Source organism: Rattus norvegicus, chromosome 4 (genome assembly GCF_036323735.1).
Source record: "Rattus norvegicus strain BN/NHsdMcwi chromosome 4, GRCr8, whole genome shotgun sequence".
Lineage (NCBI taxonomy): Eukaryota > Metazoa > Chordata > Mammalia > Rodentia > Muridae > Rattus > Rattus norvegicus.
The window spans coordinates 96,299,116-96,311,922 of record NC_086022.1 but is presented as its reverse complement, the minus strand read 5'-3'; the positions used below and the strand labels follow the sequence as shown (position 1 = coordinate 96,311,922).

The 12,807-nt window shown below is 39.6% G+C and overlaps 1 protein-coding gene across 1 annotated transcript in view; it reads right to left on the bottom strand.

Annotated features, from left to right (window-relative positions):
* Positions 1-298: 298 nt before the first annotated feature.
* The window catches only part of Ndnf (neuron-derived neurotrophic factor), a 37,478-nt gene continuing 24,969 nt past the window's right edge, over positions 299-12,807 (bottom strand). The window contains exons 2-4 of the mRNA NM_001399535.1: positions 9,486-9,674; positions 4,491-4,615; positions 299-3,059 (exon numbers count right to left, since the gene is read on the bottom strand). Coding sequence (NP_001386464.1) covers positions 1,666-3,059; positions 4,491-4,615; positions 9,486-9,673 — 1,707 coding nt within the window. The 5' untranslated portion in view covers position 9,674 and the 3' untranslated portion in view covers positions 299-1,665. The remainder of the gene's footprint in view (positions 3,060-4,490; positions 4,616-9,485; positions 9,675-12,807) is intronic.

Here is a 12,807-nt window from a genome sequence, read left to right as displayed (position 1 = left end):
CTTTCATTATGTGTTTGGTTTTCCTTACTTTTAAAAGGCAATTTTCTCCCTAGCGTCAGTAGAGGATTCTTGTATTTGTCCACAATATGAAGAAACTACCATCACACCTAGCAGAAAACTCAAAGCTTGGTTAGATCAGCTCAGTCTGGTTCCCAGATGCTGGGAGTTAGGCAGTATCCAGGATCCCAGACCTTCAGAGCAACAGTAATCTGATTCACTGCAGTCCCACTTACAAGTTCCTCAGCAACATTAGGAAGCTGTTTTCCCCACATTTGTAGATGAAGAATTTCTCTGGGTGTTCATTTGTCAGTTTCTCCATTTATTGAAGCTACTTAAATAAAGCATTGGTATATAGTCGTCAGCTTTCAAAAAATTAGTTCAGATGTTGTTCCTGCATCGCATGGATGCATTAATTTTGCTGAAAGTTACTGCTAAGAAGTTAGAGAGTATGGCACAACAGTCTATTTTCTCTTAAGGTAAGGTAGAGCACACATCATAGGGAGTTATAAGTAGCCCTGTCTCAGCCATAGTATTCCTATACTCCATAGCAATGACGCTGGTGAACTCTTGACAGCCAAGGCTGTGCCAGCATGCAGAGGACAGCACCATTGTGCCTGTCCCCACTGTAGCCATAGAACACAAGGGTTTAGAGTCAGGATTTTACAAATGACAATTTCTTATGATAGAAGGTATTTCACGGTGTCATTGTGTCCACACCTACCATTTCCTTAACTTTGTCAATGGGAAAGGGAATAGTGGGCAGTAACATCCTCCTAAAGTCATATTGTTTTAGGTGATTAACAATGACCAGTGTTTCTGAATCTTGTGGTTCCATGATGCCTTGGGATTTCCAAGTAAAGTCTGTAGAGGATAAAAGTGCCCTCATGCTGCTTTGGTAGAGCCTGCAGAGTCAATGTCAAGACAGGCAACGTTTCCCCTAGCTACTGAATAAGACTAAATTTTGGTGCCAACTTACAGAAAAGCAGTTTTAAGGACAGGTAAGAGATTGAATATACCACAGTACTGCTTGGAAAAATGAATAGTGTAATAATCTAATATTCTTAATTTTATGTACATGAATATATTGTATATCAAGTTTTTACATGGGATACATACTGACAGCATTTAAATGTTTTACTGAACAAATAAGAATTTACAACAATATTACTGCTTAGAGGATGATGCGATCTTAGATTAGGTCTATACTTTAACAGAGAAAAAATTTAATAGCTTACAATAATAGAAACACCAACATTTAAAACAGACTTTATAAAATAATTTATATTTATATATTTATATATAAATTTCCCCTAACATCTATAGAGAGGAATGATTTGCATTTGTGAATGTGTGCAACGAATGGCATATTTTAAAATTTTAGGTAATAAAATAATTTAGAAGAAGTTCATGCAATGGTCAAAGTAAGGAGTGGCATCCATCAAGATACTCTCTTCCTTTGACATTAGCCAGCATTAGACAGATGGACCCTAAGTACCACAGGTGTGCGTGAATACAAGTCTCCACGTTACATTACACAGGCATCAATGTACACATGTTGTTATCCTTTCTTTCAAGTACAACTTCTGTTTGTCATGAGAGTAGTCAGTAACAGGCAGTGTGATTCCATATCTCTCCGGGAGTTCTACTGATCTTCACTTAAGGTAACTAACAGACCTTCCTTGTTTTCACAAGTTTACTCTGATACTTCACAGAGTGTCCCCCATGTCCTACAACATAAACGTCCAGTAGGTAAGACTTGCCAGGTTGCAGATCTCTGATTGTCTCTGTCGTCACTGCTTTCTGCAGGTTTTGGCTGTGGAAGTACTTGCAAAGAACCTTCTCTGACTTCTTTCTGGTGTCTGGTCCTAGGCACTGGTTTCTCTCTCTTCTCTTCTGCTCTTCACTGTAGTTTCCACCCACTTCCTTTCTGTAGATACAAAACTTTCTCCTCTCTTGGGTGCCAAGCCAAGCCACCGTGACTGAAGAGCAAGTGCGTAGCTTGTCAAAGGCTTTGATTCTTGTGTCATCAGGAAGAGAGGGGAATGCGTGCTTACTGGGCCTGGTGGTGGCTAGTATTTTCAACATTGATGCTCCTTTCTTGTTGCCTTTCAGTCGAATGAGGTACTTTCCTTTGGGTTTTCCTCTTAACTGGAACTGCCGAATGCCTTCCACATTCTGTGACAGAAGCAGCTTCCCATCTCTTCTCACTTGGACTTGAACAGTGTCCATACAAGAGTGAATAAAGAGGGTGACTTTTTGGTGAGAGGAGACTGGAGCAAACCGTAGAAACTTTTTCCCTTTCCTTTTAACGACCACATCTGTGACCCTCCCATCTTTGAGCTCCACTGTCTTCTGTTTTGCCTCCTCCTTGGTCCTGGCAAAGGCACCCACAAAAGCTGTGCTCATGTTAGTGTTGGTATTGACCATGAAGACATCAAAGTAGTACTGGGTATTGGGCTTCAGGTCGGAGACTGTGAAAATATTTTTACTTCCTATGCAGATTTTTTTTATGTCAACCTTAGGCCTCCAGTAGACATGGCGCCCCACTTTGGGAGAAGGCTTTGCCAGGAAGCTGCGATCCTTACCCAAATTATCTGTTGGAAATCCGAAATGGGCAAAGTCAAAGGGGCTAAAGTCTAGGCCAGGTTTGGGCGCCACCATGAAGGCATCATCTGCACTCATTTTTGTTTCTGCTGCACAAAGGCTTTTGAAATTGTGCTCCTTGTTGATGACCACACAGTACTCTATGGGTTGTTTCAGCATAGAAGCTGTGGGGCTTTGCTTCCAGGCCAAAGTGACTGTGGTACGTCCAATAGAGGTCACATCAACTCTGGGGTCATATGGTAAGTCAGGGTATGGTTGATCAGATTCTGGAGTGGTGGTGGCATATACTTTGAAATGTGTGTCTTTCTCTGTTGAAAGAAGCTCCAACTGATACAAACCAGATGGGGAACTTGAAGACAGAAAATACTCTACATCATTGCCCTTGTAGGAGAACAGTTCTGTGCCCTCCACATCAGTCATCTGCTGCTTCTGCTGGTCAAGTGGTTCTGGGTCACCTGGGGAACAAGGGAGAAATATAGGCTGCATGTTACTGTGGATTGCCAGTCTTAGACTGTTTTCAAACATCATATCTTCATGTCTAAGACATGACATATTTCTAACAGAGACAATGGCACCAATGGAAGAAAGATGAACATGAAGTCACTAATTTCTCACCACAGAGTAGCTTCTTACTCCTGTGCATCCTTCCAGTCTTTGTTCTTCTACATTTTTGAGGACAATTAATAGCTCAATAAAATATATTGTTGTACGTATATAAATCTACACAACTCTTTAGTTTTAGAACCCTATTTTGGCTTATGTCATAAAATAATACTATCAGTTTATCTTTTATTATTGTAAATGATGCCCACATATGAGCAAGACTTTTCTTCTTTGGGACAGAATCCAGTTAGGTTTGAGGAAAAGTTAAGTCAAAGACCAAACATTTCAGAGATATGAATCAAACATGTTGGCAGATGGTCAGCCATTATTTTAATTCCATGATTGTTAGTGGATCTGGATGACCTGATTAAAATATAGGATATAAAGCCCAGTAAGGGAGTTTAAGGACCGGTGTTCAGAATTGTTTCTCAAGATAGTACAAAGGAAGTCTATTTTTTCCATTAAAAATTATTAAGCTGTTGTTAACATCAACACAATGTAGATATAAGCATACAATTTCTAGAATTTGGTAGAACACTGGGTGAGCAGTGCAAATAATTGTTTTCCAGCTTATTAACATAAGTTAAAAGTGTGCAGAATGAACTTATTTCACGATTCTGGGAAGAACAGAACTACCATGTCTGTTATTCTCAGAGATCCTGTACTATAAGTCTTATTGTTTGCCCGTGGGCTCTTCCAAAATTGCTGGAGTACTATAATTCACAAGCTTCCTTCTCATGGGCACATCTGGCAGGCCTTTATCTTTCAGTTAAATTTCCCTTAGAAAGAGTTATATCTGTTTTTCACTCGATTTCTGTTATCTACTTTCCACCTTCTGTCATTGTTAGGTGACTAACTCTTTTTTTTCCTACTAACTTGCTTTTCATTCTGGCCATTAAACACTGCTAAATGCCTCTCTACTTCTTTAATGCACCTTTTATTCCCTAGAGATGAAACACTCTTCATCTTCATTGAGCCTCAATGACAGCTATGGAGAGATTTTAGACCTTACAACAACTAAGCCAGAATGAACATCTGAGGCTGAACTCAAGGACCTAAGGTTTCAGATGTTACAAGTAAGTAGACAGGCCTGCAGAGACTAGACACAGAGGCTGTCCAAACCACTGACCTACACACCCCCATTTGCCTCTTTTCTTTCACTTGGATCAGTATCATCTCATGCCATTTTTCCATTTCAGGCTCCAGGTTGTTACTTTCAGAAGCCTATGTGGGCTTTTGACTAACTTTAAGAGTTCTGACGCTAGGTGGATTCTGCTGCTTACCTGACCCATCTGCACTGGACTCCTCAGGCAGCTCCTGGAGGCTAAGCTTCCATTCCAAAGGCGCATCACAAGGTGTCACTGTGACTGACAGTGGGGTGTTATCTTCCTCAACCATGAAGAAATACCTATGGGAAAGTTGAGACTCTATGATGATTCTAATAACTACAATTAAGTCTTATCAGAAAAGGCACTTGGTTTTCAGCTTTATTCATTTAATACTTTTCAGAGAAAAGAAAGTCCATGAGTTTAAAGCTCAAATTCAAATAGGCAACCACACTTTATATCAAATAATACAATGAAGGTAACAAAGGAAGATTCAACCAACTGTTCAGGGTTGAAGATGAACTCTTGTCCATCTGTAGGGGCCCCCACCATGAAATAAGTCATAGCCACTAAGCCTTCTCTATGTGCCCTATAGCATTATGCTTTGACAAATGTTTGTGTTACCTTGATGGTACTCTGACACGTCACCTGCTACGTCAAAAGATCAGTTTCCAACATCATAGTCCCAAAACCATAGTACCGTTGGCTTGCAAGATAACACAGCATGTGTACTTATTATTCATTTATTTATTACCAACATGTCCTGTTGAATTAAGTGTGTTAAGAATTTTAAAGCATAATTAAAAAGAAAATAAAAGCATTCTGTTCTTTGTTTTTACCTTAGACATTTTTCATGTACCTCAGGAGATATTTCATGGAGAATAAAAATATCAGTAACCTATAAAAATGGTCAAATTCTAACTTTAAATTGCCTTCATAACTTTACTTATCTTTCATTGGCTGTAACCTTGCAAATCAGGGAAACTGCTAGAGGTGCTGGCTAGCTCACATGCTCTACAGTTAAGGAGGTGGATGGGCTTTATTTCCTATAGGCTGTATTACTCAACCTCCCTTGAGATATTCTTCTCCGCATGCCCACCCCCAACACATATGCCAGGCTGACCACAGTACCCAACTCCTACTGTACTCTCTCTGATCGCCTCTCCTGCAGCCAGTCTCTCTAGTGAGTCTGGGCATTCACATGAGTGTCCCTCTTGCCTGAGACCTGCTGTGGCCTCCTGATCAGGCTCCTGGTTTTGTAAACCTCAAACACTGCACTTCCCCTGGCTGAAAACCTTCTGAGACCTGTGCGCTGCAGAATTAGACCCACAGAGCTTATGGTATCTATCAAGTCCCCTCCTGGTCCAACTCAACTGCATGTGCCTTGCCACCATTTCACTCTGTGCTTTGTTGTCTGTGGTGCATGTATGCCATTTCCTATGTGTATGGTCTACACCTCCCCCACCTAGCAGTGCTCTTTGAGACAGAGGCCAGGATGTGCTCAAGCTCTTACTTCTCCTCTCTACTCCAGTACCATTATGAACATCCATTCAACTCCATATGTAAAATATTTCCTTCTTGCCAATGAGTGTCCCTTTCACTATATTTTTAAAGTATTTATTGGCACCTAGCATATTATGTTTCATTTATTCCTTTTTAATTTTTCTGTCTCCCTCAACTAGACTGACAGCTACAAGTGGGTATTCATTTATTTCATTGGTATATACTCAGACACTGAAATAATTAAAAAATATTTGTTGAGTCAACTAACCAATTGTGATTTCCACTGTTAAATCATTTTACTTCCAGCTATTCTTTCCATTGAAACAGGAGCAATCTCTATTCAAAGTTCTATTCCAAATTTCTAGAACCTGGTGAAGCACTGGGTGACCAGAGAAAGAACCATTCTTTTCCAACTTTTACCACTGATTGAAAATGAAGTATGTAGAATTTCTCTTTCCCAGTAGAAGGGAAAAAGTCAATCAACTCATCACTGATGACGTCAGATTTCCTTTCCTATGTCTAAGCCTTATTATTTCTCACAGGTATTCCACACCACTCCCCAAGCACAACTCAAAAACATCCTTCACACAATAGCAGTTGTCAGGCCCTTATGTTTAAGCTATGGTTTCCTAGAAGGAGACAAATCATTGTCATGCCCCTTGCACTGTACTTGTGTAAACCACATAAGTTTTCTTTTTCAGCTTCGAACCTTTTCACAGCTTCAGATTTTAGAATTGGGTCAAGCTTCCTCAGTGAGGTCCTACCTTCCTCATCAGGTTCTGCTCTTGTCTCCATCCCTTCAGCTTATTGGTGTGGTAACCACAGAGGACTCTGGTGATCTCTGAAACACTTCCCATTCCAGGGTCTTTGAGATGTGGTTTTTTTTTGAAAACTCCCTCTCTGCTCTACTCATATTTAGATGCTACTTCTTCAGAAATGTTTTTCCTCATTTATTCCAGAAGAGGTTTGCAAATTCTCTCTCAGGGCCTATGCTCTCCACTTGTCACATTTACTGCAATTTGTGCCGGTATGCATTTGTGTGATTATTTGATCTCACATTCCCCCCAAGGCTCACTTAGGGCTCATTTTCAATGTCACTGTAATGTGCCCTGTTCTCAGCATGCTGGCACAGATTTCTGCATAGAGCAAGCACTTGCTGGACAATTTCGAATGAATGAATTCTAAGTCAATGAGCTAACTCAGGAATCTTAACAGCAATCTCATTAGTCTAGCCTGAGGACATTATATCCAGAATCTTTTTCTATCTGAATCCATAGAATTGGAACAAAAATAGTTTTTCTCTTCACTATGCAGAGATAAATTTAGGTATGGCAGGTGATGAGAAGCAAGAAAAGACAGAGTGAGAAACATATTAAGCTCATGCAGTGTCTTAAAAATAATAGTGGACAATTATCTAAAATGACAGCTTGATAATTTAACTGTTTACTGTGTGAAGTCTGATACACTACTTACTATGGCCACCCATACATGTGTCAGAATAGTTTTCATTTAGTTCTGACTACTTTCTGAAGAGAAGGGTTTTTTTTTTTTTTAATCCTTTAGCAGAGATATTAAGCTGAGCCTTTTCGTATCACAGAGAAAAGGAGACATAGTATCAAATAGTGTGTGGAATTTCATGATTTGTTTCTTGGATTTCATTGGAGCAGCACAGGCTAGCAATGCCAGAGGCAAACACAATCTGATGTGTTTGCTGTTCTCTTCCTTCAGAGAGCGGTTTCTTTCCTTAGCTAAGCAATGGTGTATTAGTAATTTGATGACAGACTGTACCTATTAACAGAAAGGAGGATGCTTGCACTGCCCAGGGTGACCATCATGCATGTACAGGAGCAGGACATCTCTAAGGCAATGCTTCATCTGAAAGCTTGAAAGTTAGGGACCAGCGAGAACCTGACCCAGCCATATACCATGCATCCCTCGTTAAGCACACACAAAACGCACATAAAACAGAGAGAGGTACAATAAGAAGGGATAGGACATGGCCTGCCAAGTAAGGTTGGTAGAAATGATATGAATGGATGTAAAGTATGGATAAGGAGGGATGAACACCACAAACCACCCACCCTTGCAATGTATATGTAAACATGAGAACAATGTACATGTGGTGTCTCTTTCTACTCCTTAGGACAATCATCCGAGGTAGAACATCAACATGGCTGTGTGCACACACCACTGTATAACCCCAGTTCTGAAGTTACGTTGCTTCTTGGAGCTATAACTCTGCCTAACTAGTGTAAGCAAACGGTTCTCTCAGGTGTAGATACAAGGGGCCTTTAAAATATTTTTTTTGGAAATAAAAAAAATTAGTAAATGGAAGAAAGGGGAAGGAATGTTTATTGACAGTTTTGTAATGCCACATAATGAAAACCTGTTTTAAAGAAAATGTTATTTTTAATACCACCCTTGGAAGTACAGCTTACTTAAGTTTTAGAAGAGCAGGGGTAAGTCATTTATTTGATTAAGTGATGTGATTATATAATTGGTAAGCTATATCTAAAGAATGCTACAAAAGGAACAGAACCCAAGTATATTTGGGAAAAGAAAGACACGCCTAAAGAAAAATTTTGGTTTGGTCTCCTTCACTAAAATATTTCAAGGACACAAATCTAACTATGCTCAATGACAATTCAGTTACTATTCCTCTAAAGTCATGCATGGCTTTGGGTATCTTTCCTTATTCTCACAGACTGAGCCTCTGTGAGGACTGGGGCAGCCAGCTGCTCCATGTACTACGTAAACATTTCATCTTATGGCTTCAGTCTCATGAACACCATTTAAGGCTTCATAATTATTCACACTTCCAGCCAGTTCTTACTCTGCTGCCTTCCTTCACACAAGTTACTTTGTTACAGGTTTGAAACAATGCGCGTTTCACCTCTGGAAACAGGTCATCTGTGGTCATTCTTGATCAGAGAATGAAATAATGGGGGCATTAAATAGAAGAGGCTTAGAATACAATTCTTCCTCCATGAAGTTGAAAATACGATATAAAGATCCTTTATCTCAGTCTTTGGAAAGTGGGTTAGTGATGTGGCACAATTCTATGTTTTGGAATCCCAAGCCATCTCAGACCCCATAGGACATCTTTTTTCTTTTAATTCAAAAGATTTACAATGAAAGGCAAAGAAATGTTAAAGCATGACAGATTGATAACTTCAAATGTACTAATTCAAGCATATCATATAGGTATATAGAATATAGGTATACAACTTTCAAAGATGGGCATATTTAGAAACAGAGCAGAAGGTCAGTTGCTTACAGTGGAGTGAAAGACATAGTAGTTGTCAGTTTTTCAGTATTTGAGTTTCTCAGAATTTCCTTCTATCTCTATTCTCTCCATTCTAACACATTGAATTAATTTCCGTTTAATCCTACAGAGCCTTTCTTATAATCCTTTACTCTCATAGAAATTAGAAAGCAATCATTTCAACATATGAATACCAGTGTTGCCTTCTGCACCAAAAAAGAGAGCACAAGAAAGAAGGCCGAGCCAGCCTCACCCAATGAGCAAACATTGCATGACCCCTATGCCTGCCTTACTTAGAGAAACTACACAATGCAGTTAATAAGTTGCCTTTCAGAACTCCATTTGAAAGCTTGCTGTCTTCTATGCAGCCTCTTTTAAGACATTAATCACTACAAGGACAGTACCTTCTAGGTGTATCTCTAAATAGGTAACTGCTGATTTCAGCTCCATCTGGAATCACGGATGAATCGTGAAACAATGCCTTATCCCGGATCTGCATCTGAAAAAGTTCCTCATCTCTGGTGGGCAGCTTCTGGGTCCTGGAGGTGAGTGGTAACAGGAGGCACAGCAAACACCAGTAGAGCAGCTCCATCCTGGGCAACAGAAACAAGTTTTTCAATTAGTCCTGCAAGCAGATATTGGGGCTGGTAGGAAACTTTCTGACAAGTCAGAACTCTTCGTTTACACAGAATCAGTGATATAGCACGTGTCTCATACACACACAATTTCGAAGCAATTCAACTGTGTTTCATTTAAGCTATTTCATAACATTGAGAGTAGATTTACTAGAATCCCAGACATTAAACAAAATGTTTTGTAATGAAAGGACTTTTTTTTAATGCATCAACTTCCCAAAGTCCTAAGAAAGAAAGTCCTCACTTCATTGTGACAGAAGCCAATGTGATCCTTACTAAAGACATCCTGTGAGTGTCCAGAAGTTTGGAGGATCATCAAGGGTCAGTCCTTTCAAGTTTTACAAAATGTATGCCCATGATTGGTCAGAGCCATTGCTCAGAAACCAAGTTACTAGTCACTGACAGAGTTGAACAAGCAATCCCAACCTAAGCCATAGGGACCCACTGAAAAACAGAAATATTTTACACAGTTTTAAAATTCTTGTTGAAAAATTGATTCAGAAATTTTTATAATATTTTACTTAACACTAGAATTTCATAAATTGTTAAAAAATGATTAAAATGCTCAGCTCTATCATCTGTAAACAATTTGTTCAAAGACTCAAAGGAAGTGATTTTATTGATATCTAATTGTTACAACTAACAGAAGCACATTTGCATACAAATTTGCATGTTGAGATCCAGGGCTTAGATATCAGCTGTAGAACAAGCTACTCAGATCTTTAAGTCTTTGGTCTTAACTTCCTGAAGGATCTTTCCAACTGAATTGTATTGTGGTGTTTATCACTGACTTCTCTCAAGGCTCTGTATCAGATAAAGGGCCTCACTCTCTACTGCCCACACATGTAAGGCTGCTGTTAAGACCATTGTCTTTCTTGTTTTCTGTAGGGTGGCCTAGATAGGAAGAAGTGTTGACATGATAAGTGAGGTTCAGTTCCTCTGGTTAACTGTACTATATTTTTCTTACAAAATTTTATAAAGAATTATTTCTTAGAAATTCAAGTATCAGAAAAATATAAAGGTTTTTTCCACTTAAGTACTTCACATTGTGAGAAAGTCAAATATATACTTTTGAAATAATTTTGTCTCTCTGTTTTTGAAGTTCCATACCATCCATACCATCTAAGATGTCTCAATGGTTAACGGTGCTTACTGTTCTTCTAGAGGAGCCAAGTTCTATTCCCAGCACTCACACAGGGCAACTCATAACAACCTGTAACTCCAAATGTAATGCTTCTGGTCTTCTGAGACACCCACACATTTGTGGCCTTCACTTGCAGACACACACACACACACACACACACACACACACACACACACACAAAAACATTTAAAATTTTTTAGATATCTAAATATGGGTTTTGAAAACAGTAATCTTTATAATGAGGATATAAGTAGTTTATAAGACAGTCGTCTTGCTCAAAAAGTTCTTCTAACTTCTTCTACATGTTTTTGCCTGCTTTGTATCTACTTTGCCACTCGAAATGTCTGCCGTAATGGAGTTACTACATGCAATGCCCTGTTTGCTGCTTTCATTACTATATTTAGTAAATGTTATGAAAGTTTTGCCTACACTGGGTTACTACATCAGTCAGAATCATTATATAGTATGAAGTAGGTCAATACAAATATAGTATTTGTATTATCATACAAATGAAACCTCAATTACATTGCCAGAGAGGGATCCAATTTCAGGTAGAATTGGCCGAAGAATCTAAACTTTGCAATATCTCTCAAGAATGCTGTGGGTTTGTTTTTCGTTTTTTGTTTAAATTGTCTATCCTTACTTAGTTTCACTATAATTGAAGGAAAACTTGACAGAGAACTGAAAAAGCTAGCATTCAGTTTTAGTCTTTAACTAGATGTATGATTTTAGGCAGTTCAACTGCTCTGGAACTCAGTTTTCTGGAGGGTTTTGATGGATGATCCCTGAACTCAGAATGGACAGAGATTCTGTTAGTGAGCCTTAAATGCATCACCTGAACTAGATGACACTGGGAAAACACCAGGCTCCCTTGGGTATCTCTCCTGTAGCCAGGCAAGACTTTCAGTAGAAGGAGGTAGGACCTTTGACCCAAAATGTGTCCTTTCTACAAGATGTGTAGAGATAAAGGTGGAGCAGAGATTGAGGGAATGGCCAAACAAGGAATGGCCCAGCTTGAAGCTATCCCATGGGAGAGAGCCAAGCTCTGACACTGTTACTAATACCCTGCTATGACTGCAGACAACAATCTGGCATACCAATCTCCTGGGAAGTTTTATCTAGCTGCCGATGAACACAGATGCGGAGACCTGCAGCCAAACATTAGCTGAGCTTCAAGGAGTCTTGTGAAAGAGAAGAGGATAGAATTGAGTGAACCAGAGAGGTCAAGGACATAACAGAAAGACCTACAGAGTCAACTAATTTGAGTTCGTGGAGGCTCACAGAGACTAAACAACCAACCAAAGAGCATGTAGGGGCTGGACCTAGGCCCCCTATGCATACGTAGCAGATGGCCTGCTTGGTATTCATGTGGATCCCCTAACAATTAGATCGGTGGCTCTCTCTAACTCTGTTGCCTGCCATTGGATCCCCTTCCCCTACCTGGACTGCCTGGTTGAGCCTCAGTAGGAGAGGATGTGCCTATCCCTGCTGCAACAAGATGTTCCAGAGTGGTGTGGTTCACAAGTGGGGGCCTCCTCTTTTCCACAGAGAATGGACGGGGTAACACAGGTTGCGATTTGTAAAGGCAGGACAGTGAGGAAGGGAGAGAGAGGGAGCTGAGATTGACATGTAAAGTAAAAAAAATTATGGAAAAATAAAGATATTATGCAAAATTAAAGAAAAATAAATAGAAAAAAGTCTCTCAAATACTAAGGTGACTGTCAAAGGGAACAGAAGGGACACTGATGTATAAGTACAAGCTTATGTGAGATCCTGATAGAAGTCTACAAGAGTCAACTGAATGAATCCAAGTCAAACTCATGAAGCTTGTCCCTAGCAAACAGGGACATGGTGGGTTGAGATGGATAGGTGCCTTGTTCCTTCGCTCTTCCCTACTACTGCCTTCACTGAAAGGAAAACATGAATAGCATTTGGTATTTGTTAAGC